This window comes from Callorhinchus milii, unplaced genomic scaffold (genome assembly GCF_018977255.1).
Source record: "Callorhinchus milii isolate IMCB2004 unplaced genomic scaffold, IMCB_Cmil_1.0 Scaffold2, whole genome shotgun sequence".
Taxonomy (NCBI): Eukaryota; Metazoa; Chordata; class Chondrichthyes; order Chimaeriformes; family Callorhinchidae; genus Callorhinchus; species Callorhinchus milii.
In genome coordinates this window covers 2,773,679-2,797,532 of record NW_024704743.1, presented here as the reverse complement: position 1 = coordinate 2,797,532, position 23,854 = coordinate 2,773,679, and the positions used below count along the sequence as shown (strand labels likewise).

Genomic DNA, 23,854 nt, shown 5'->3' with positions numbered 1-23,854 from the left:
GGTGGGGAGGGGGTTGAGGCAGCAGGTGGTGGGTTTCATGGAGGTGATGGTGGGTGAGAGACAGGAGGGAGAGATGGGGAGGAAGGAATGTAGAATGGGGGTGGTGGTAGGAGCAGATGATGAGGAAGATGAGGGGGAAGAGAGGGAGTGTGTTGGGTGAGAAGGGGCAGGTGGATGAGGCTGCCTGGTGGATGTTAAGTATTTTAGAAGAAAAGAAGAAAACCTCCTCGCATTTGGCATTTGATACGAAGATTGAGGAGGCCTGAGGGGGCGCACGGAGGAGGTAGTGGGTGGTCAAAAAAAGGATTTTTGGGTTGTGTTTAGCCTCCAAGATGACGTTGGAGTAGAAGGCAGAGTCAAAGAATGGCGGTAGCTGTGGAAATGCTCGAGCCACAGTTAGCGGTGAACTGTCAGACCAGTTTTCCTCCATCCGCATTCGAGCAGACGGGTTTGGGTTTTTTGGTGGCGGAGATTGTTGTTGTACCGGGCGATTGGGTGGGTTTGAAGATGGTCTTGGATTTCAGGGACATGAGGGAGTTGAAGGTGCAGGAGAGGCGATCATGGAAACCCGTTAATTTATTCCTGTTTTTGAAGTTTGTGCAAATGGAATGGAAAGGAATTCCGACCTACATTTCGGAGACAAGATGAAAGCCAGATGTAGCAATAAGAGTCTATAGAGATGAGACATGATAGGGTGTCTGCCAGGATCAGATGCCCAGTCACAGCGGTAATAATTACCACAAAAAGCGACTCCTTCACAACGACTCATGTCGACCTCTTAAATTCCTAATTTCAGAGTTCCAAGTGTCGGCACTTTTCAGTTCACAATCTAAGCTGCCATCGCAGGACAGTCCTGGGGGGAGAACTGCAGCTATAATAATAATAATAATAACCCTGGCATTTACTAAAGGGCCTTATTATGTCTTCGATACGTCTCAAAGCACGTCACAGACTACAATTATTACTTATTATGTAAAGTGAACATAGTAAGTATAACGTACCCTGTTTATCTCATCCCAGAGAGTGCTTGGCTCCTGTTTGAGCCCCAGAGTGTGTGTGCGTTGGGTTCACTCCTGGAATTTAAGTTTAAGCAGCTAAAACCACATAGTTTGCCTTTCTAAATACTGACCAGCCATCAACAGGCTCTTTCTATTGTACTTTTCTGTCTAATTCCAGTCTCATTTAGTTTGATGCTAGTGAGCTCTAAGGACTAGTGCAGACTGCGCTGTCAATTTGAGCTGATAAATCTCAGCTGCATTTATGAATTAAACAATTTTATTGCAAAGAAATTTCCATTCCATTAATCTTATTGTTGCCTCCTGTTGTCTTTCACCAGCTGTGACTGTAACATGCAGTTTCAATGGCATTCAGGTTTAAATAGCGAGAAGCTGACTTATTGATGTAAAGTGATTGCAATTTAGTGAAGAAATAATAGTATTTTTACAGCGTCTTATGATAACAAACATAATAATAAACTGCACATTTGATATAGTGACTTTCACGTTGGGAGGATGTCTCAAACTACTTCACCGAGCGTGTGCGACACTTTAAAGTGTAGTGAGCCAATGCGCCAGTCAATTTTCACACAACTGTGACCCACAAATAGGCAAGCAGTGAATGACCAATTTTATTTGGGGGATTGTTGGCCAGGACAACAGCACTAATTAATTGTTTTCTTGAACTGAACTCTTCGGCAAAACTTAAGGCAAAGCTAACATGTTGATTTGGTTATTATAATTATATTCTTATTTTATTATCATAATAATTATTATATTCTTATTTTATTATTATTAATTCTTATTGTATAATTATAGAGATGTTATTACCTCAGCGCCTCGGGACGTCCCCCGACCTGAAAGGCGCTCTATAAATGGAATCTTGTTGTTGTTGTTGTTGTTGTTGTTGATTTACTACAGACTCTGGAGGCTGTGGAGTGGCTGTTATTAGTGGATCATTGGTGCCCTCCGCTGGTTACCTGTGGTATGACATAGCAGATCAACAGAGTTGGATTTCAGCCTCAGATTATTTATTTATCCCATTTATGGCTGGAGATGCCCAACATTGTCAGAGGCGCCGGCCTTTGGATGATCAGTCTGTCAGGTGGACGTTAAGGATCCCACAAAAGAAGGGAGATTCCCCCGGGAGCAAACCAAACATTGGTCGTTCACCTCATTGGCTGTTTGTGGGACATCAAGTCTGCACATCATCACGTCCTAAAGCCTCGTGTCACCTCCTCGGCTGATCGACATTGCCGAATATTTGTTCATTTTATTTGATATATTATTATTATATAATATTTCATTGTCCTCATCAGGTAATAAACTGTGATCTTCATTTCCCTGTTCAGGGGACGTTAAGGGATCCCACAATATGAAAAGAGAAGGGAGTTACTCCTGGTGTCCTGGCCAACAATCTCCCCAAATAAAATTGTTCATTCACTTCATAGCTGTTTGTGGCACATTGCTGTGTGCACATTGGCTGACACTTTTGTCTATAAAGGGCACAGTCACTACACTTCTCAGTAAAAATCCTGTGAAGCACTTTGAGACATCTCAACGAGGTGCTAAGGTACTATGTCTAATCCAAGGATTATTTATTGATTTGTTCCTTTTGAACTTTGGGGAAGGTTGTATCCAAGCCACTGTGTGCAGGAGCTGCCAGTGACCACCAGGGGGCACCAGCTCCCATGCACCCTCTTGGCGACGTCAACTTTCACATGTACTCTGACAACACCCAAATCTACCACTTCGCCTCCAACTGCAACTCCTAATCCTCTGATTTCCTCTCAGCTTGTTTGACGGTCATCATGGCCTGGATGACCGCAAATTTCCCCGACTTTCCAGCGCCTTGGGACGTCCTCCTAAAGTGTAAGGCGCTGTACAGATGTAATTTTGTATTGTATTGTAGCTGAATGTTGGCAAAATGGAAGCCATACTGCTTGGCTCCCATCAACGTCTTCTCTCCTGTGGATCTGAACTCCTCAACCTCCCCGGACTCTCCCTCAGACTCTCCTAACCCGTGCGCAACTTAGGTGTCCGGTTCAATCCCCAGTTTTCCTTTCTTTGGGCACAGACACGACGGGCCGAATGGCCTCCTTCTGTGCTGTATAATTACATGATTCTATGATTCGACTCCACATCCGTTCCCTGACCAGGAACACTTTTTTCCACCTCCATCACATTGCTCGCCTCTGTCCGTATCTCACATCCACAGCAGCTGAAACCCTTGTCCACATCTTCGACACTTCCTAGCCGGAATATTCCAATGCTTTCCTTGTGAATTTAAACCTCTGCCACTCAGATACTCACTCACACAAAACTGCGTACCCCCATCACACCAGAAAAAAGATCTTCAATTTCTTAAAATTGTGCAGTATTGTTGAAACATCTCATTCCGTCTGAATTTGGGGCTCAGTTTATCACAGTTCTTTTTCAGACTTTTGACTGAAAGAATTTTTCAATATTATGCATGACCCTAAAGTCTAAAAACACAATGTTCTTAAAGCTGAGACCTGAAAGAACTCAGCTCCTCTGACCTCGTTTTGAAATGATGTCACACCAACAGGAGACAAAATTAAAATAATAATTATAATTTGGTACATATGTAATAATAATCTTTGCATTTGATATAGTATTTTTCATGTCTTCGAGGCGTCTCAAAGCGCTTCACAGAATATACTGTAAAGTGAATTGACTATTTATTTTGTGGACAAAACGTGGCAGCCAATTACGCACAGCAGCGTCCCCACAAACAGCCATGGATTGAGTGACCAAATTATTATTGCGTTTTTTTCTTGAGGGATTATTATCAGGCATATGCATGTGGAGTAAGAAAACCTGCCCAACATTTCGCCCTGACCTGCCGGGAATCGAACCCAGGTCTCCCGCTTGCGAGGCGAGCGTCTAACCACTGAGCTCCAGGACTCCACAAAGCGCCTTTCACAGTCAGTTTGCAACGGTGTCCGAATGCATTTCTGGTGTGTTTGAGACGAGAGGAGAAGGATATGGGGCCAATTGCAGTTTGTGTTCAGCTGCACCTTGTGTTGTGACAGGCCTGAGCTGGCGAGATGACACCACTCAGCAAGTAGTCGCTGCCGAACTGTCACACCTGCAGTGGATCCACTTACTGCGGCATAAAGGCATCTCCAGCGACAGCTCCACTGGCCCCAGGTGAGACTCGAGGTGTCCGGTCAGTGCTGGGTTTGATGTGAGCTCAGCCATCCACCATTTCCTGGGCAAGGGTGGGGAAATAGCAGCACCTTGTGGGGAGCCTCTCACTTCAGAGTCAGGTGATTGGGGCTCGAGCCCCAACAACAAGAACAACAACAAGATTCCATTTATAAAGCGCCTTTCACGTCAGGAGGACGTCCCAAGGCGCTGCACAGTTGGGTCATGACCCGAGCAGGGGGGAAATGGTCAGGGTGAGGGGAGGGAAGGGAGGGAGCAAAGAGGGGGAAATGGTCAGGGTGAGGGGAGGGAAGGGAGGGAGCGAGGAGGGGGAAGAGAGTCGAGAGGGGGGGGGAGTTGGAGCTGACCCTCCCAGGTCGGGAGTTGGAGCTGACCCTTCCATGCCCTGCGGGGGTGGGAGGGTGGGAGTTCATCACCGGAGGTGCCATCCTTCAGATCAAACCGAGGTCCCGTCTGCCTATTCAGGTCCACGCCAAAGATCCAGCGGCGATAATGGGAAATAGAAGGGAGTTGCTCTCTCCCCGTGTCCTGTCCTCGGCAACAATCCCACACATTCGGTTCAGCTGGTCTGACACGTCAGGAATCCCATCCAAACCAGACTGAGAATTCCATCCACACCAAGTGGAATGTCGCCTGGTCCATAACCCACAGCAAATCCTTGGTGACCCTGCAAACAAAGGCCCAATGGGTAGAGTGCACTTAGCTGGAGAACACGTCAGGTACACACTGATAACATGTCAGGTATATACTGACAACACGTCACATATACACTGACACATGTCATGTACACACTGATAACATGTCATGTACACACTGATAACATGTCAGGTACACACTGATAACATGTCAGGTACACACTGACACCATGTCAGGTACACACTGACAACACGTCACGTACACACTGACACATGTCATGTACACACTGATTACACGTCATGTACACACTGATAACATGTTAGATCACACTGATAACATGTCAGGTACACACTAGCATGATAATAACATTAAATATTATAAAAAATATATTGAATCCCAGCTGTGAGACTCCAGCCTTTGAATGAGACGCTTCTGTTAAAGTCACATTGAGATAAAATGTTTCCACTGTCTCTCTCTTCAGTCATTCTCCTGTAGCCAAGTCCTTGAGGATTCCTGACCCTTTAGTTAATTGTTTCATCCCCAGTCCGAGGGTCAGCAAGCATTTCTTCACACACAGTCTGTGAACATGGGGAACACTTTGGCCCCAAAAAAGCTATCGAGCCAGAATCAACAAAGACGTTTAAAAGAGAGACAGATTCTTGATTAATAGAGATATTTGGGTAGACTCCAGCAGTTACCCCAATGCAACTCTGGGGTCCCCAGCCTTGGCTCTTGCCAACCTGTGCCTAATACTTTCTGGAATTAGGTAAACGGGGTGTGTCCCTCCAGAGAGAGAGAGCACATTCCAATGCGTATGAATTTCCATGTGTAGGTGTGATGTGAGGAGCACCTCAGCTGGTTTTGATAGACTTAAACATTAATAATGGGTCTCCTTCAGGGTCAGACACCCGGTTGACTATAAGACAGGGAATACGAGGAAAGGGCGCGGCATTGGGATAAAAAGATCTGCCAAGGTCTAATAAACATGTGGAACAGGCTAGAGGGGCTGATGTTTTGTGTAATGCTCTTGACTCTGTATCTAACCCCATTGCAGTTTGCGATATCTCTGGTGGCTTTGAGTGTTATTCTGCCAGGTTTGCGTGTCTATGTTTTCAGGATCACTACCCAGAGGGTCAACAGTAAGGAACGTGATGAAAGGGAGGATGAGACTGACCTGCGAGGGTTTAAGTCTCTGCACCATTACTTCCAGCTTCTGACAGCTCTATCCCAGCCCGCAAATCCAGCTCCATTTCACAAGACCCGAACCGTCAAGGTTTGTGCCTCGGCTCCGATTCCTTAAACTTACACAATGACAAGTGACCAAACCCTGTTCTAAACCCCAACCACCACCATGTTACAATGGGACTGTACTGTACGTCAATAACAACAACAACACATGACATTTACACAAGCCTTTCATGTCAGGAGGACGTCCCAAGGCGCTGGACAGTCAGGGATTTGGACCCGAGCTGGGGGTTGGATCAGGAGGGGTGGAGGACGGGGAGGGTAGGGATAGGAGGGTGACCGAAGTCGCGGTCGTAGGGAGTTTTGAAGGAGGAGAGGGAGGGGGCGAGGGATGGGGCGAGGCGAAGGGAAGGTGGGATGGATTTCCCAAAGGTGGGGGCAGAGAGACTGAAGGCCTGACCCCTGATGGTGTGACGGGCTGGGTGGGTGATGTAGAGCCGACCAGAGCCTTCTGAGTGGAGGGAGAGGACAGGTCAGTGAGTGGTATATTGATCTCCTGAGCTGGGCAAAGTATTCCCAATCGGCAGAGCCCATGAACTGTGTGTTTTCCCGGCAGAGCGATAGCACTGACCTGGGGCCTTTCTGGGATGAGCTGCTGCAGAGAAACAAGGGGAGAAGCTCAGCAGCGTTTTACAACAGTCGGCCGGACAGTGAGCCTCCTCAGCCCAGGACCTACAGCCAGTTACAGCCGGAGAGAAGCCCCTTGCCTCAACCACATCACGCCGTGCCCCCCAACACAGGGCTGATCGCGCAGCTCGAGGAGTATCTGTCACGGCAGCAAGGAGCCCTGGAGACTGACACATATGATGTTGAGCCGGGAAAGTTAGATGTGCAGGGAGCAGGATCTCTCCGCTTCCCTCCAAGGATCCTGACCACCCAGACCAGCAGGACTTGGGCAGCAAACTGACTGCAGACCAACAGGAGGGACTACGGTACAAGGCCCCGCCTGTCAAGGCCAGCGCCAGAGACCCTCTAAGTCACCTGGACGGTACGAGGAAACACTGGGCTGTTCAATTGCAAACATTCATAAAAATAATATTTATTATTAATAACAATAGTAATCCTCGTATTATGGTAACTTGCATTCATGTTGTGCCTCCACATGGGGAAGGGTCTCGGAGCGATTAGCAGGTGGTGGTGGATTCTGACTCTGAGCCGGGGGGAGGGACCGTAGGGACGATCGAGGAGGAAGGGCTTCAGGTGTGATCTGAATGTGGGGAGTGAGGGGGAGAGTTGCAAGGATTGAGGGAGAGAGGGACAGCATTTCGGGATGTAGTGTAGTGGCTGAAATGACAGTTGCCGATGGTGGAGCGGAGGGGACGAGGGACAAATAGGAGGCCAGAGCCAGTCGAGCAGTAGGGAGTAAGCAGGTCAGAGAGGTAATATAATAATAATAATAATAATAATCCTCGCATTTGATATAGCGCTTTTCATGTGTTCTAGAATATGCTGTAAAGTGAATTGACTGTATATTTGTGGGCAAAACACAGCAGTCAATTGCGCACAGCAGCGTCCCCACAAACAACCGTGGATTAAAAATGACCAATTTATTATTGTTTTGTTTTGGAGGGATCATTATTAGGCTCTGTGTGGAGTAAGGAAACTTGCCCAAGGTGTCGCCCTGCCTGGAATTGAACCCAGTGTCTCGCTTACAAGGCGAGTGCTCTAACCACTGAGCTACAGGACTCCATGTTATTATTGTACATTAGTGGAAGGATGAGATCAAATGGGCTGAAGGTGTTCATCACCTGAACCTCTAGATAGGGAGGGGCCAGGGTGTGAAGGGATTTGTAGATGAGTGAGAGGAGCTTGAAGTCCATCCGTTCTGTGACAGGGAACCAGAGGAGGCTGGCGAGGGCTGGGGTGATGAGATACAGTGTTTAGTGCGTGATAGGGAGCCAGAGGAGGCTGGTGAGGGTGCGGTGATGGGGGATATAGAGGGTAAGTATATTGTTTTATTATTATTATTATTATTATTTTTGCCCTCACTCTCAGAATCACTCCCTCCCTCAGATGGAGCATTCAGTTGTCTTTCCCCTCCCCAACCCCCCGCCAGGCCCCCTGGCCAGTATTGTCAAGCGATTTGAACATCCTCCTGATGTGAAAAACGTTATATATAATAATAATAATCCGTGCGTTTGCTACAGCGTCTTATCATGTGGTTGAAGACGTCTCAAAGCGCTTCACAGAATGTACTGTAAAGTGGAGTGACTGTGCATTTTGTGGGCGAAATTGTAATGTATGACAGCACAGAGTGCATTGGTGATCTCGGTGTACGCGCTCACCTCCGCCTGTCTCTGCCCGGTAGAGAACTTCATTGAGTCGGTGGTGCAGAAGCTGGGGAACCAGCACGTCAATGTGGACGGCCTGTCAACACAACAGCTGGACCAACTTTCCAGCGTCATAGCCGAGGCTCTGCAGGTGGTGGACGAGGACGAAGGAGACGAAAGGAAACAAGAGTCTGAAGTGAACAAAGTCGGCTACAATCCTGAGCAAAGCCACATCAGAAACCAGGCTTTCCCAGGTCAGCTTAAAACACACTTTAACGCTCTGTTTTCCTGAGGTAATTGTAACACGGTGAAACTCACATAAATCTTACCTTTATATATCGTACAATCACCAAAGTCGTGCGGTCACAAAAGTCCCATTGAGTTTCCCATCAAAACCACAGCAATTTTTTTCCACTGGTCGTACTTATCACCACAACTCGCCACTCCTCTGACCTCCATCACTCTACAGTCACTGTCCATCACTCCTACAGTCACTGTCCATCACTCCTACAGTCACTGTCCATCACTCGTATAGTTACTGTCCATCACTCGTATAGTTACTGTCCATCACTCCTACAGTTACTGTCCATCACTCCTGTAGTCACCGTTTCTCTTCAATCGCGGTGTCCTGACCCGTGGACCTATGTGCACTTACGCCGTTTGCAATAAATCACAGGAATCTTTGTCTTGTTCCATTGACGCTTGGGCAGAAGAACTTCATTTCCCACGATTCAGTGGCATTCCTGTGCTTGCCGGTTAGTGTGCAAGACAACAACAACAACAAATTACATTTGTGTTAATGCCTCTCATGTCGGGAGGATGCCCCAAAGTGCTGTGAATCGCGGGAAATGTTTGTCTTGTTGCACTTACCGGCTGCATTGAATTATGCTTGTGCAGTGTAGATTATTGATTAAATCGGATTTTATACGATTATTACAGCGAATACATCAAGCAGGGAATTGGGATTAGGAAAGGTTAGGAAGGATGGCTACTTGTACATCACGGAAACAGGCCATTCTGCCTAACCAGCCTGTGCCGGTGTTTATACGCCTTGAGAATCTCCTCAGACCCATTAGTTCCTCCCATTCCCTTCTCCAACAAACACCACAACTGGGAATAATGGACCCAATGGCCTCCAGCAGCATTTCTTGTACGTTTCTGAATGTGACTAATATTCCATGTTTCCCTTTGTGTCAACAGAAAGACAACGCCAGGAGGAATATAAAGATGTAGTTGAAGAGGTTTGTAAAATAAAATGAGTTACTTTAATGCAACGCCTTTTCAAGTCAGGGATACCTCAAAGGGGGTTGGGGGCTTGAGGAGTTGGGAGTTACAGCACAGTACAAGGCCATTCGGCCGTTGGTGTCGATGCTGGTTATTTTATATAGCAATCTCAATTACCTGTCCTTTCCCCTATAGTTTACTCCTTTTGGCCCACTCTGCCTTCCCCCACCTCCGCAACATCGCTCGGCTCCGCCACTGCCTCTCACCTCAGGCCACCGACACCCTCATCCCCGCGTTTATCACATTTAGGCTCAACTACGCCAACTCCCTGTTTGTCGGCCTCCCCAACTCTTCCCTACACAGGCTGCAGATCATCCAGAACTCTGCAGCTCGTGTTCTCTCCCTCACCAGGCTCCGTGACCTTATTATCCCATCCACTGCACCATCAACCTTCAGCCTCTCTGCCCCCACCATCTGGAACTCCATCCCACAGTCCCTTCGCCTCGCTCCCTCCCTTGCCTACTTCAAGGCATGGCTCAAAACCCTCCTCTTCGACCGCACCTTCGGCCACCCTCCTACCCCCACCCTCCCCTCCCTTCACCCCTCCCTTACCCCAACCCCCCACACTGCCCCTACACCTCGGGTCAAAATCCAATTGTAGTGATGGACAGCTTCAGAAAGGTTTCCCTTTTGGTGCTGTTCAGTGGAACTCCAGACAATGGCCATATGGAATCCTTTTATTGAGTTTCTCAGATCAATCCTTTTAATTTCAGGGTCGCCCTCACAAAGCAGAAGTTGGTGGGAGGCTGGAACTTGAGTTCGAGGCCAACAAAAACCCAGACAAAAAGGCCAGAGCTCCCACCGGATTCTCATCAAAAGGAACGTTTGGGGTAGAAAATGTGAAGAGCAACACCATGACCAGGGCCCTGGCCTCCAGGCCCCCAGAGACCATCCCTGAGCTAGGTTTGTTGGAAGAGGAGCTGGGAAATTACAGACAACAGACTGGGATGTATCTCACACCCCCCCAGTATCAGGAAGCTCAGGAGAACTCGCTGGGGGCAGGAGTTCTCTTCCTGGATGTGGCTCCAGCCAAACACGATTTATACGGATACATTGTGACCGATCAAGAGTGAGTATTGACAAATGTCAATCTGAGTCGATTGATATCACTGTCCGGCCAAGCTTTCCCGCTGCTTGTCCAGCTAGGTCCACCCTACCTTATCAGGGCTTTGCCTGCAGGATTACCAGGAGCTGAGGGGGAGGATTCCCTGCCCTCAATGACTGGTCGGCCCTTCCAGGTCCTGCTGATGAGTCAAGGCCGGGCTGTGCTGCCATCAGCAGTGAGTGCCCTGGGACACTGCGGCCCCTCCTGGCTCAGGAACCGGACTAGAGACCAGAGGGGGGGCTCGATTCTTATATTCCGCTGCCAAACATGTTACCTTGGAGCTAGTTCAGCCCCAAGGAGACTCCACTGACCTTCCCTCAATTTATTCTCTCTGTAGAAATCCCTGGTTAATAACCGTTGTATTTCATTCAGTGCCTATAACAGCAAAACACCTCGAAGCACTTTGCAGGCAATTACTGTCAAGTGCATCGCTTATTTTGTATCGGCAAAATCTCTTGGCTTCTTGAACCCATTCATACGTGCAACACAAAGTAGCATTTACCTAAAAAGCAAGGACTTACATTTGTGATGTGCTTTGTCGTTCTGAATCATTACAGAGTGTTTCACATGTAATTATTGTCAATTACCAAGAGGTCTACCTTTGAGGAAGGGCTGGAGGGACTAGGGCTGGTTTTCATTCGAAAAGCCAAACTGAAACCAAGTCAGCAACAGCCCAGGGCTTGAATCTGTGTGTTGGTTGAGAGGAGATCGAGGCTATCTCCTGATAGAGGTTTGTCACATTGTGGTTTTGATAATGTAAACGGGGAGAAATGACTTCCACAGGCTGGTGAGTCAGTGACTAGAGGACGTAGTTTGAAGGTAATTATCATCAACAACAAGAACAACAAGATTACATTTGTATAGCGCTTTCACGTCGGGAGGACATCCCAAGGCGCTGGACAGTGACAGCATTTCAGGCCCGAGCTGGGGTCGGGGGGGAGAGGAGAGGGGAAGGGGGGTGGCTGATGGCATGGTCAAAGAGGTGGGACTTGAAGGAGGCTAAGGAGGGGGTGAGGCGGAGTGACTGGGGGATGGAATTCCAGAGTGGTGGGGCGGGTGGGGCAGGTGGGGCGGGGGACGTGGAGCAGGCTGGAGCCGGCTGAGCGGAGGGAACAGGCAGGTTGGTAGAGGGTTAGGAGGTTGCAGAGGTAGGGTGTGGCGAGGCCATGGAGGGCTTTGTAGGTGAGGACCTACTGGATCCTCTAAACGATAGGGAGCCAGTGGAGTCGGGCGAGAGTGAGATGGGGTCACGGTGTTTGGTGTGGGAGAGGACACGGGCTGCAGAGTTCTGGATTATCTGCAGGGTGTGGAGGGAGGAGTTGGGAAGGCCAACAAGCAGGGCTTTTGCATAGTCGAGCCTGGAGATGATGAAGGCATGAACAAGAGTTTCAGCGGCCTGAGGGGAGAGGTAGTGGTTGAGTCGGGCGATGTTACGGAGGTGAGGGAAGGCAGAGCGGGTCATGGCTTGGATGTGATCAAAAGAGTAAAGGGAACGATTAGGAGACATTGGTTTACACAGTGCATTTTTATAATAATTCTTACATTTGATACAGCGCCTTATCAAGTCTTCGAGACATCTCAAAGTGTTTTACAGGATACAATGTAAAGTGAATTAACTATATTTTGTGGGTGAAACGCGGCAGCCAATTGCGCACAGCAGTGTCCCACAAACAGCCGTGGGTTGAAGTGACCAAATAATTATTATTATTTATTTTTTATTATATATTTTTTGAAGGGATTATTATCCCCAGAAAAGCAATCTGCCATTGGATAGAATGGAGCAAGGCTGTAAAAGGGATGGGAAAAATGAGCATGAGGATGTTGGAAGCAAATCCGCTGAGAGATTGGGAGTCACTGGAGTCCGGCACAGACCAGGGTTGACGGCTGTGTAGGAGTGTGTGCGCGGGGAAGGATTTGAGCTGTAGAGTTCTGAATGAATCCTTAGACTGAACTAAATGACCCAACTGACTATTGCACATTTGATTAGTTATCTTCTCAAATGGCGAAGTAGCTTCATCTTGAGACATCTAGCGCTCGTGAAAAGCGCTATGTCAAATGCAAGGATTATTATTGTTATTTTTATCTTGTATTTCACCACTTGACCTGAGGTTAGAAAACACAAACTAGCTTCAACAACCGAAGATTCAGAGGGAAAAAAAACAATAACAGCTTGCATTTGTAGAAGGATAATTTTTATGAAAGGATAATTCAGATCACATGGAAACCAAACACAAGTCTGACCTTTCCCAGCCTGTCATTTCGAGGATATTGACACGCTGGCGGCAGATCATAGACTGAAATGCCGAGGATTTATAGACTGACTGTCAACCAGCTGCTTAATGCCACAATATTACTGGCCACTCTCAGAGGGCGCACAGTCTTTTCTTAGAGGTTTAGAGATGTCGAGAGCAACGTGCAGCTCGAATGTTAATCCGTCTCCATTAATCTGGCCGTACCCGGGGAGGAAGGGGTTGTTCATAGTTTGAATCTTGCGTGAATTTTTCGTTGTGTTCTCAGGTGTGTGTTTCAGAACCACATTAGCACTGAAGACAATGAATGTTTTGGAGGTGGGGTGACGGGGGAGCTGACGGGAGGCAAAGGTTGGTTTTGTTACCTTCCAGTTCCTCCAGCTCATCGCAAGGTGTCACAGCCCCACATTGGGCCTTCGAGCTCCCATTCTGGTCTGACACTCAGTTACAGTGCTGGGGGGGAGGCGGGGAGCGTGACATTGCTGGAGGTCAGGCTGTTCCTCCACCTGTCCAGGTGGATGTGAAAGATCCTACAGCAATATTCAGAAAGAGAAGGGAGTTTCTCTTGGTGTTCTGGCCAACATAATAATAATAATAATAATAATAATAATAATCCTTGCATTTGATACCGCGCCTTCTCACGTCTTCGAGGCGTCTCAGAGCGCTTCACAAGATACACTGTAAAGTGGAGTGACTATGTATTATGCGGGCGAAACCCCCAAGTAGAATTGTTTATTCACTTTATGGCTGACGGGGGGACTTTGCTGGATGCAAAATTGGCTGCTGTGTCCACCTACGAAATATACAGTACAAACCCCTACAGAAAACCTTGTGGAGCGACTTGAGATGTCCTCCCAAAGTGCAAGGCACTGTATCAAATGCAGGGATTGATATTGTTATTGTCGTGGGCGAGCAACAATGGAACAATTATCCTGCTTCTCCTGCCAGAAACATTTAACATTATAAATATCCTGAACAAAGACCGGCCCCCAGAGAACCCGACTGATCTCTTTATGTGGACGGTGGCTGTGGTGATGAGGGAGGTGAGGACAGTGTAAAGCAATTGGCTGGGGAGAGAGAGGAGGCAGATTGATAATCATCAGGAAGCGACGCCTTCATTGAGCTAACCTTTCAGAACAGGCTACATTTTGGATTGAAACATGACTATTAGTAATTGCAAATTTGTTTTTTTTTACCCCTCCCCCCGCCCTCACCAACAGACAAAAACCTTCTCCCGTGTAGCTTGGCATTTTTAACTGTTCCATTTACACCTAATTGTGTGGGTGATTGGTATAAAATTCAGGTTATTCATCTCGCTGTGAGAACCACCTGATCCCAATTCCCTCATCACTAACTGTGAAGTGTGACAGGAATATAATGCGTTGCTGCTCGCAGCCTCTTAATGGTCAAAGGTGACCGGTCTGTTGGGACCTTTAGTTCACCAGCTATTAATGAACTCTATTATTAACGCTGTATTTCTCCTCTCCATCCCAACAGCCCACTGAGCGTAGATAAAGGTCTGGAATTAATGGACGATTTGGCACATCTTCTGAAGCTGCAAATGAGTGCCTTCAGTGATATCAAGTATGTATTCGTACCTTTACATCTCTGGGGAAGGAGGTGTGGGGGGGGGAATAATTGCACTGGGACCTATTTGAGCTATTTCTTCACCGATTTCTGAATAAGAAATGGTCATTTATCATTAGCTCTAAAACTGTTTAATGTGCTGAACACATTTTTTCCAATGTTTTAGAATTTGGATTCTATTGAAAGACGTTTCTTATTAAGAAAATTGTTAATACTACAAATTAGCCACAAGAGCATTAATATTTCCACAGAATATAATATAAAAGGAGGCCATGTTTATGGAGGGGCTAGGAACAGCTTAGAACAAGGTTTCCGTGAATCTACATTAAATCTCCGTGTTTGGCTGTTCACTATTGTTTCTTCCAGTCGATTGAGATTCCAGGCAGAATTTTTATCCCTCAGCCTGCCTGCCTGCCTGCCTGCCTGCCTGCCTGTCTGTTCAGGTGGACGTTAAAGATCCCGTTTTGAGAGAAGGAAGGAGTTTCCCCCAATCTGGATCTGGGCAAACAATCCTCCAAAATACAATTGGTCATTCGCTTCATGGCTGTTTATGGGACATTATACACTGATTGATTGTTGTGTTTGCCTCACTGCACGTTACAGTAACTGGTGATGCTTTTTGAGATGTCCGCATGATGTTGCTGTATCAAATGTAAAGATGATCACTTAAGATCATTCCTTTGTGTTCCTGTATTTCTGAACGCTCTTGTAGCTCACAAACTTTATTTGATAAAATATGTCTGCTTTTCAACCTTCTCTAAATCCTTTTCTTAATAATAATAATTAATGAAATAATTATAATAAATAAATTCCAAAACTTCATAATCTTGAAGATCTCCATCCAGGTCATCCTTCACCTTCTCAGTTCTAGTGAACAGGATCCCAAATCGCAACAGGAACAGATTCCCCAAAGTTACTGAATAGAATAACTCCTCGCCTATATCAAAAAATAATAATAATAATCCTTGCATTTGATACAGCGCCTCATCGTGTCGTTCAGCCGCCTCAAATTCCTTCACAGACTATACTGTAATGTGAATTGACTGTGTATTTTGTGGGCGAAAAGCGGCAGCCAATTGTGCACAGCAGCGTCCCCACAAACTGCTGTGGATTGACTGACTAACAACCGGGCTCCCACTTACTCCTGGTAAACAGATACGTGTGCGTGGAGTAAGGAAACCTGCCTAAGGTTTTGCCCCGGCCAGGAACCGAACCTGGGTCCTCTCACTTGCGAGGCGAGTGCTTGCTCTAACCACTGAGCTACAATACCCCAATAAATTGCGCGGAGAGTTTGGAAGCTCAATTATCACATCAAATCTGTTATGAAAAGTAGCATTCTTCACAGCCACATTCATTACATTGCTCTTATCTGCCTGAGATACCAATCGGCAATCTATCATCTGTTCAATTGCTCAGGCTCTCCAGATCCCACTGAATATTTAATAGTCGGCTTCACAATACATTACACAAACCTGGACAATTCCGTGTCGGGAGCAGACTTACCAATTCTACTTCTGATTTCCTGATCTAAATTGTTTATGTAGATTTTGACAAGTATCTGTCCGAGCGCTGACCCCACGGGAATGTCACCGGTTACGTGTCGCAGCTGGAATAATATCCCCACACAATTGCTCTCACTGTCAAACTTGCTTTTGATCTGTGTTGCTTCTACCTCTGCCATCGTTCCATCAGCCCCAACTATTCTTGGGGATCCAGAGTCATTTGCTTTGTCGTACACGGTTTGCCACCGAAGCTGCACTAATGTACTGACATGTCTCGCCATATATAATAATAGTCTTTGTATTTGGTTACTCACTGAATGGCTGTTTGTGGGACAATATGGGATGTTTGTGGGGCAGGGCAATATATTTCCTTACTCCACATACCTCTGTTTACCCAGCAGTCAGTAAGAGCCCGGTTGTTAGAAATCGCATTTCCGGGGGCAATAATCTCTTCAAAAATAAATTTTAAAAAAATAATAATTGATAATATAATAATAATATAAATGCAAGTTGTTGTTTGTCAGCGTCTTGCACTGTGAAGTGTAGTGACGACATATCTGGAGTTGAATATCAAAGCCAATTTGCACAGAGCAATACAGCCGTGAAGGGAATGACCAATTTTATGCATTGGATTGTTGGTCCCAGATAAAATGTTAAAATAATGATAATCTTTGCAATTAATTCAGCACCTTTGAGACGTCCTCTTAACGTGAAGGGCACTATATTAAATGTAAGGATTATTTTATTATTTGTCTTATATCAATCTGTGACCTATTTACCCATTTGCACCAATCCTACCCTCCCTGCCTTATCTAGGTCAGAACATTGTAAGTTCACATTGATATTGATCTGACAGTATTGGCTGTTTCCCCCCTGGCTGATTGTGAGACACTTAGAGACATCCTCCTGACATTAAAGGTGTTTATATGAATGTAAATTGTACTGTGTTTGCCAGTTGCCTACAAATAAACAGCCACTACGTTTGACAGCTATTACCTGTGAAGCACTTGAGACGGTTGAACACCATAGGCGCTCTAACACTCGCAAAGCATATTTTTATTGTTATTCTATATGGCAGAGAGGGAAAGACAAGTGAAAATGGCGTTTTGACGCCCAGGTTTAAATGTAAAATAGCCCAGTGTAAGCGCTGGAGATAGTGAACTGTTTAGTTGAGAGTAAAATTGTGCAGAGATGATTAATGTGGGGAAAGGAGCAGGCTGCTGGCGAGATCAGACCAGAGGCAAAGCTGTCAACGAGAGGAGGCTGTTCCCGGGAGGGAGAGCTTCTCTAAGTGCTTTGTAACTAGAGGTACTGGTTCCTATTGATCTGCAAGAAATATTTTACTTTATGGGTTAAGTAGTGGATGAGCAGCACTCAAGCTTGTACTGAAGGCAGATTCACTGTAAACAGGAGTTTTTTCATTCAGTGCAAGGTATGTTTGGCTAGCATTTTCTCTCTCTCACTCTCTCTCTCTCTGTGTAAATGGAAGCTCTCTTGCACCTGGGTTCACCCCAAATGCTTTCATTTTATAAAAGGTAAAATACTGCAGATGCTACAAATCTAGTACAAACACAAAAGTCGCCAGGAACATTTCATTTTATAAATTTTATCTGGGCGTCAGAATATTACTTTCACTCCCCTTTCCTTCTCTGTCATTTGTAATAATATAATAATAATAATATATAATAATAATAATGTGATGCTACACCAATAACAATGAACCATCTCAAAGCGCTTCACGGGTAATCGCTCTTAAGTGTAGAGGGTGTTTATTTGCAGGAAATGTCACCCATTATAACTAATCCTAACAACAACCTTTGCGTTTGATATGGTACCTTATCGCATCAGGAGGACATCTAAAAGTGATTCACAGGATTTACTGTAAAGTGTAGTTACTGTGTATTTTGTAGGTGAAGTTGGCTGCCAATTTGCATAGAGCAATGTCCCAGTTATCAGATGGAATACTTGTTGTGGGGTGGGGGTGTGGGGAGAGTGGGGGGTGGGGGTGGGGGGCAAGAGAGGGGTAGGGGTGGGGATATTAGCCGGCCAGAAGCCAACCTAAAAGGGAATTTAGGAGGAACGTCTTTATGAAGAAGGTAGTGAGAATGAGGAACTAATTGCGGAAGCTGTGGTTAAAATAAATAGCAGCAGAGCAAACTACTTCAGAGCAAACTAGATGCTTGCATGAGGAGAAGGGAATAGAGGAGTACAGGAGAGGGAAATAGGAGAGATGGGGATTCATGTGGTATGGACTAGTTGGGCTGAATGGGCTTTTTCTGTGTTGTATTATTCTGTGTAATTCTATCTAATGGACAGCTTTGTACTTACACAAAGGCAGATCATCCCATCACCAGCTCAGGAGCTCAGCCAGCAATGGCAAATGGTCTGCCCGATGAGTTCTGTTACATAATGACAATAATAATCCTGACGATTGATTTAGCACCTTTCACTTCAGGACGTCTCAAAGCGTTTCACAGGATTTACTCTAACGTGGAGGGATTTTGAGTGACTTAGTCCCTGAATAGAGTCTAACTTTCTCTACAAAGAGACGGCAGTGATGTATGTAAAGGTCAGGCAGGTTAGAAAGGAACAGTGGCGGAAACTGTGATTGCAATGTAACAATGGACTGACTGTGTGTGAGTGGAGCTGTACCTGGGAAAGGTGGACAATCAGGTGAGTGAAGGAGTGAAGGATTCCTCTTACTGAACTGTCTGTTTATGTTCTCGGCCACAGTACAGTCAGTCCACATTCCCAGTCAATGTTGTTTTGTTTTTTCTGTGGACTGGGGATGTCTCAATCTGATGGCATTAATTCAAATAGTTTTTGTATCAAATGTTTGATTTAGCCAAACAGCTGCCCGAGTATTTTATTTATGTTCTATACAAATGTAATCTTGTTGTGTTGTTATTGTTGTATTTTCACTTCTTGTTGTTTGGTATTGAAGGATGAGCTGCTGCGTTGCTGATGGTTTTATCTTTAGAGCCTCAGGATCTGAAGCACGGTATTGATTAGTTTGCCACAGGGGTGACTTTATACCAACCTAGAGCCTGGTTACCCCAGGACTGCTCAGAGCCATGCTCCTTCATTGCTTCCCCCAGCTCGGATGAGAATGGAGCTGAGTTTTATCAGTGGAGTCCCTGTAGTGTAGTGGGTTGAGCACTCGCCTTGCAAACGAAAGGACCTGGTTTTCTTACTTCACACAGTTCTGATTACCGAGTATTTAGAAGGAACCCGATTGTTAGTTACTCATTCCACGACTGTTTATGGGACGCTTCTGCGTGCAATTGGCTTCCACGTTTCGCCCACAAAATATGGCGTGTGGGGCAGGGGGTTAATCAGGCCATTGAACTTGTTTAACATTTCATTCTGTCTCATAACTGTCTTTCGGAGGAAACGTTAACGCGAGGCTCCGTCTGCCAGTTCAGGTGGGTGTTAAAGATCCTGCGGCGCTGTTCGACAAGAGAAAGCAGTTTCTCTCTCCTGGTGAACAACAATCCCCCAAATAAAATTGGTCACTCACTTCATGCTTGTTTGTAGGACATTGCTGTGCGCAAATTGGCTGATCCCAAAGACAGAATCTCCCACATTGGCCAGACCATGTGGTTAGTTCAGACCACTTGAACTCAAAGTCTGAATCAGGGTTTCAGTCCTTAGCCCTTTGACTCAGAGGAGAATTTGCTACCAACTGAGTCAGGCTGACATCTCACCCGTTACAACTGTAAACCCGGGTCTCCTTATTCTGCTGCATCTGAAAGTATTGTTCCGAGTTAACTTTCTCTGTCCCATTTAATCGTCGAGTGGTGTACCAGCCTTGTACCTCTGATCACATTAAATCCATATTTAACTTTTTAAATGTATTAGAAAGTACATTTTCCACTGAGCTCCACAAAGTACAATGTGTTTTCAAAATCATCTTCGACAAAATAAATCTTTCAGATCATTTGAAAATGTTTTTCACATTGCAGTCGGTGATGTGGGTTCTTTTCAGGTGGCAAATGGTGTGTTTAGTGAAATGGGTATAATTTCCCTGTAATGAGGATTTGATGAGATTCTAGGGAGTTTTCTCTCGGATTCCTGGCTGACAATCCCCAGTTACAATTGGTCATTGACTTTCATTGCTGTTTATGGAACGTTGCTGTATGCAAATTGGCTGCCACATTTCACCTGTAACATACACAGTCTCTACACTTTACAGCAAACCCTGTTTCTGAGGTAAAATGTGCCAGACAAGTTTTAGGGGGAGGTCGGGTCGGTGGAGGAGGTGAGAGCCGTGAGATTTTAGACATTGACGAGAGCCAAAGAGTATGGCTTCCATCTTGTCAGCGTTCAGCTGGAGGAAGTTTGCGCTCATCCAGCCCCGAGATCTGACAGGCAGAACATCAGGGGACTGGGGGGGCGCAAAGAGAGGTGGAAAAATAGAGTTGGGTGTCGTCCGCATACATGTGGAAGTTTACCCCATGTCTGCGGATGACATCCCCAAGAGGGAGCATATAGATCAGAAAGAGGAGGGGGCCAAGGATGGATCCTTGGGGTACCCGCAGGTAACCGGGTGAGAGCGGGAGGAGAAGCCGTTTATGCAGATGTATTGCTGGTGGTTTTCTCCCGCCCCCTCCCCCCTCGACGATATGATATTGGTGGGAATTGCTTTGCTCTTTCTGGACACTCACAGGCTGTAGGTTTCTTGCTGAGCTTTAGATGATCCAGACAATAAATTGTATATTGCATGACATTATTTGATGAGTGGTGAAGGAAGCTGAAATGCATGTTGTTGCTGTCTGTGGTGTCTTACGTGTTTGCAAGTAATAAAATTCCCTTGTTAGTGAAATTGGATCCAGACAGAATCCACTTAGGTTACAGAACACATCGTAATGAATTTAAATGCGTCTGAGCATAGTTTCTGCAGTTAGATGAGCAGAGGTGTGGCAAGTGGTTTGTTATCGGTAAAGGCAGAGTAATCAGGCTTACGATCACCTCCCCCTTCCCTCTCCCCCTGGCTCAGGGTCAGACATTGCCATTGTCAAGTGCTCCGGGACGCTACCCTATGTGAAGGGTACTTTATAAATACAAGTTGTTGTTGTGGTTCAAGCCCTATATCAGGACTTGTTGATGCTGACACTCCAATGCGGAGCTGAGCGTGTGTGCTGCATTGTCTGAGGTGCTGTCCTTCGGAAAGATGTTAAACCAAGGTCCCAAAGGTATCCTATGGCACTGTGCGAAAAAAAGAAGGGAGTTTCTCTCACCCGATGTCCTGGTCAACAATCCCCAGATACAACCTATCATTTGACTTCATGGCTGTTTGTGGGAATATTGCTGTGCTCAAATTAGATACAGGGAAAAACTCCCCTTCACTTTTTAATATTACCATGATCTTAAATATCCCGTTGAGGAGGCAAATAGGACTTTGGTTCAACGTTTCATCTGAAGGACGTCACCTCTGCCAATGTAGTGCTCCCCGCAGCACTGCAGCAGAATGTCAGCCTACACCGGGAGCTCAAACTCCTTATGTGGGGCTTGATCTCACAACTTTCTGACTCACAGGGGAGAGTGCGACCAACTGAACCAGGCTGAGGTGTGGCTAAATAAAACCATTGGGTCTAATTGGAATAAAATACAAACTTTTATTCTTCTATCCCGTGAACGTAACAATGGTAATTGGTGCAAATGTTCCCAGCTTCTGTGTGCGTATCAAGAAAGATCATGTAAGTGTGAAATATCACATGTGGCAGCAGCCAAACAGACCTGAGCAACATGTGCCAACAGATGAGGCACACATTGTGCATTGGTTGGTTCAGCGCCAGGAAGTCTGAATACATTTCACTCATTATTTCCTCCCCCCCTCTCAACATTGCTCTCTCAAACTCCCACAAGGACCACAGCCCACAGGGACCACCCAAATCCAGCACCAATGCCCCCCGCCTCTTTGCTCAATCAGCATGATTTCATTCAAATTGAAGTCAGTAAGTGGGAACCCACTTGCTGGTCAATTAGTGGATTGCATTCCGGGGGTAATAATCCCTCCCCCCAAAAATTATACAAAATTGGTCACTTGATCCACGATTGTTTGTGGGGCACTGCTGAGCGCAATTGGCTGCCGCGTTTCGCACACAAAAGACACAGTCACTACACTTTATATTATACTAATAATCCTTGCATTTGATATAGCGCTTTTCACGTCGGGAGGACGTCCCAAAGCGCTTCACAAAATATACTGTAAAGTGAATTGACTGTATATTTGTGGGCGAACGCGGCAGCCAATTGCGCACAGCAACGTCCGACAAACAGTCGTGGACTGAAAATGACCAATTTATTATTGTTTTTGGTTTTGGAGGGATTATTATTAGGCTCTGTGTGGAGTAAGGAAACTTGCCCAAGGTTTCGCCCTGATCCCCCGGGGATTGAACTCCGGTCTCTCGCTTGCAAAGCGAGTGCTCTAACCACTGAGCTACAGGACTCCACGAGTCCTGTAGCTCAGTTATTATTATTATTATTTATATTATGTATATTCTGGAGTCCTGTAGCTCAGTGGTTAGAGCACTTGCTTTGCAAGTGAGAGACCTGAGTTCAATTCCAGGCAGAGGGCGAAACCTTGGGCAAGTTTCCTTACTCCACACAGAGCCTAATAATAATCCCTCCAAAACCACAAACAATAATAAATTGGTCATTTTCAATCTACGACTGTTTGTGGGACATTGCTGTGCGCAATTGGCTGCTGCGTTCGCCCACAAATATACAGTCAATTCACTTTACAGTGTGTTCTGTGAAGCGTTTTGGGATGTCCTCCCGACGTGAAAAGCGCTATATCAAATGCAAGGATTATTATTATTATTATTCTGTGAAGCGCTTTGAGACATCTCTATGAGCTGACAAGGTGCTATATCAAATGCAAGGATTATTGTTACATTATTATATCCGCGCTATAGTGAAATGCATTATAACAAGGCTGTACTGTATTTAAATTACTGCTTAGCTCAAATTATTAAATAATAAAAGTTAAAAGGGGGGTTATTGCTCACCACCACTCCACACCGCCCATGATCTATCTCTCTGGTTTGGAGACTACCAATAATTATTATTATTATTACCAATTAGGAACTGATGTAATCCTAGGCTGGCGTCCAGGCTCTGAAAATCTTTTGGCTTCTACCGTGTGCAGCTCTTTTTTGTTCACAGCTCACATACTCTCGCTTTCCCGGGAAACAGCGTCCTCACAGGGGAAACCTTAGAGCCAGCAACACAGTCCCTTGTAATGCAGTGAAACAGTTCAAAGTAACACCAGCCTGTGGCACATAGGAGGCTGCGGCTGACTGCAAATGGGAATTTAGGGCAATGAATTATTTATGAGCAGGAATCTGTTTACAAGAGACTGCTTTTCCTTGAAAAGCTAGCACCAGACATCAACATTTCCAGCAGCATCTTAATTGCTACATTCCTACAGCGCTTGAATGTTGCACCTGATAGTTCTTTTAATATCAATGCCAAAAAAGCTTTGATTTGTGTATTCTCCCCTCCCGCGCCCCCTCCCCGGACTCCTTTGTTATCGGGTGTGTTGGCTTGGTTCTGTTGCCTCTGAGTCAGAAGGAGATGGGTTTGAGCCACTCGACAGGACTTTGAACTCACACAGTCTTGGCTGATACTTACTCCCGAGCTGGGAGTGACCTGCATTGTCAGAGGTGCTGCCCTTTGGCACTGCTCGAAAAAGAAGGGAGTTTCTCCTGTTGTCCTGGGCAACGATCTCCCAGGTAATAAAATTGGTCACTTGTACGTGCCAGACACCCAGCTGGTCACAAAA

General features: G+C 45.9%; 1 protein-coding gene across 1 annotated transcript in view; it reads left to right on the top strand.

The window, feature by feature from the left end:
* ptprn2 (protein tyrosine phosphatase receptor type N2) overlaps positions 1–23,854 on the top strand; it is a 168,644-nt gene that overhangs the window by 49,800 nt on the left and 94,990 nt on the right. The window contains 8 exon segments of the mRNA XM_042332553.1: positions 4,052–4,169; positions 5,940–6,096; positions 6,625–6,952; positions 6,955–7,056; positions 8,377–8,592; positions 9,539–9,579; positions 10,336–10,691; positions 14,474–14,560. Coding sequence (XP_042188487.1) covers positions 4,052–4,169; positions 5,940–6,096; positions 6,625–6,952; positions 6,955–7,056; positions 8,377–8,592; positions 9,539–9,579; positions 10,336–10,691; positions 14,474–14,560 — 1,405 coding nt within the window.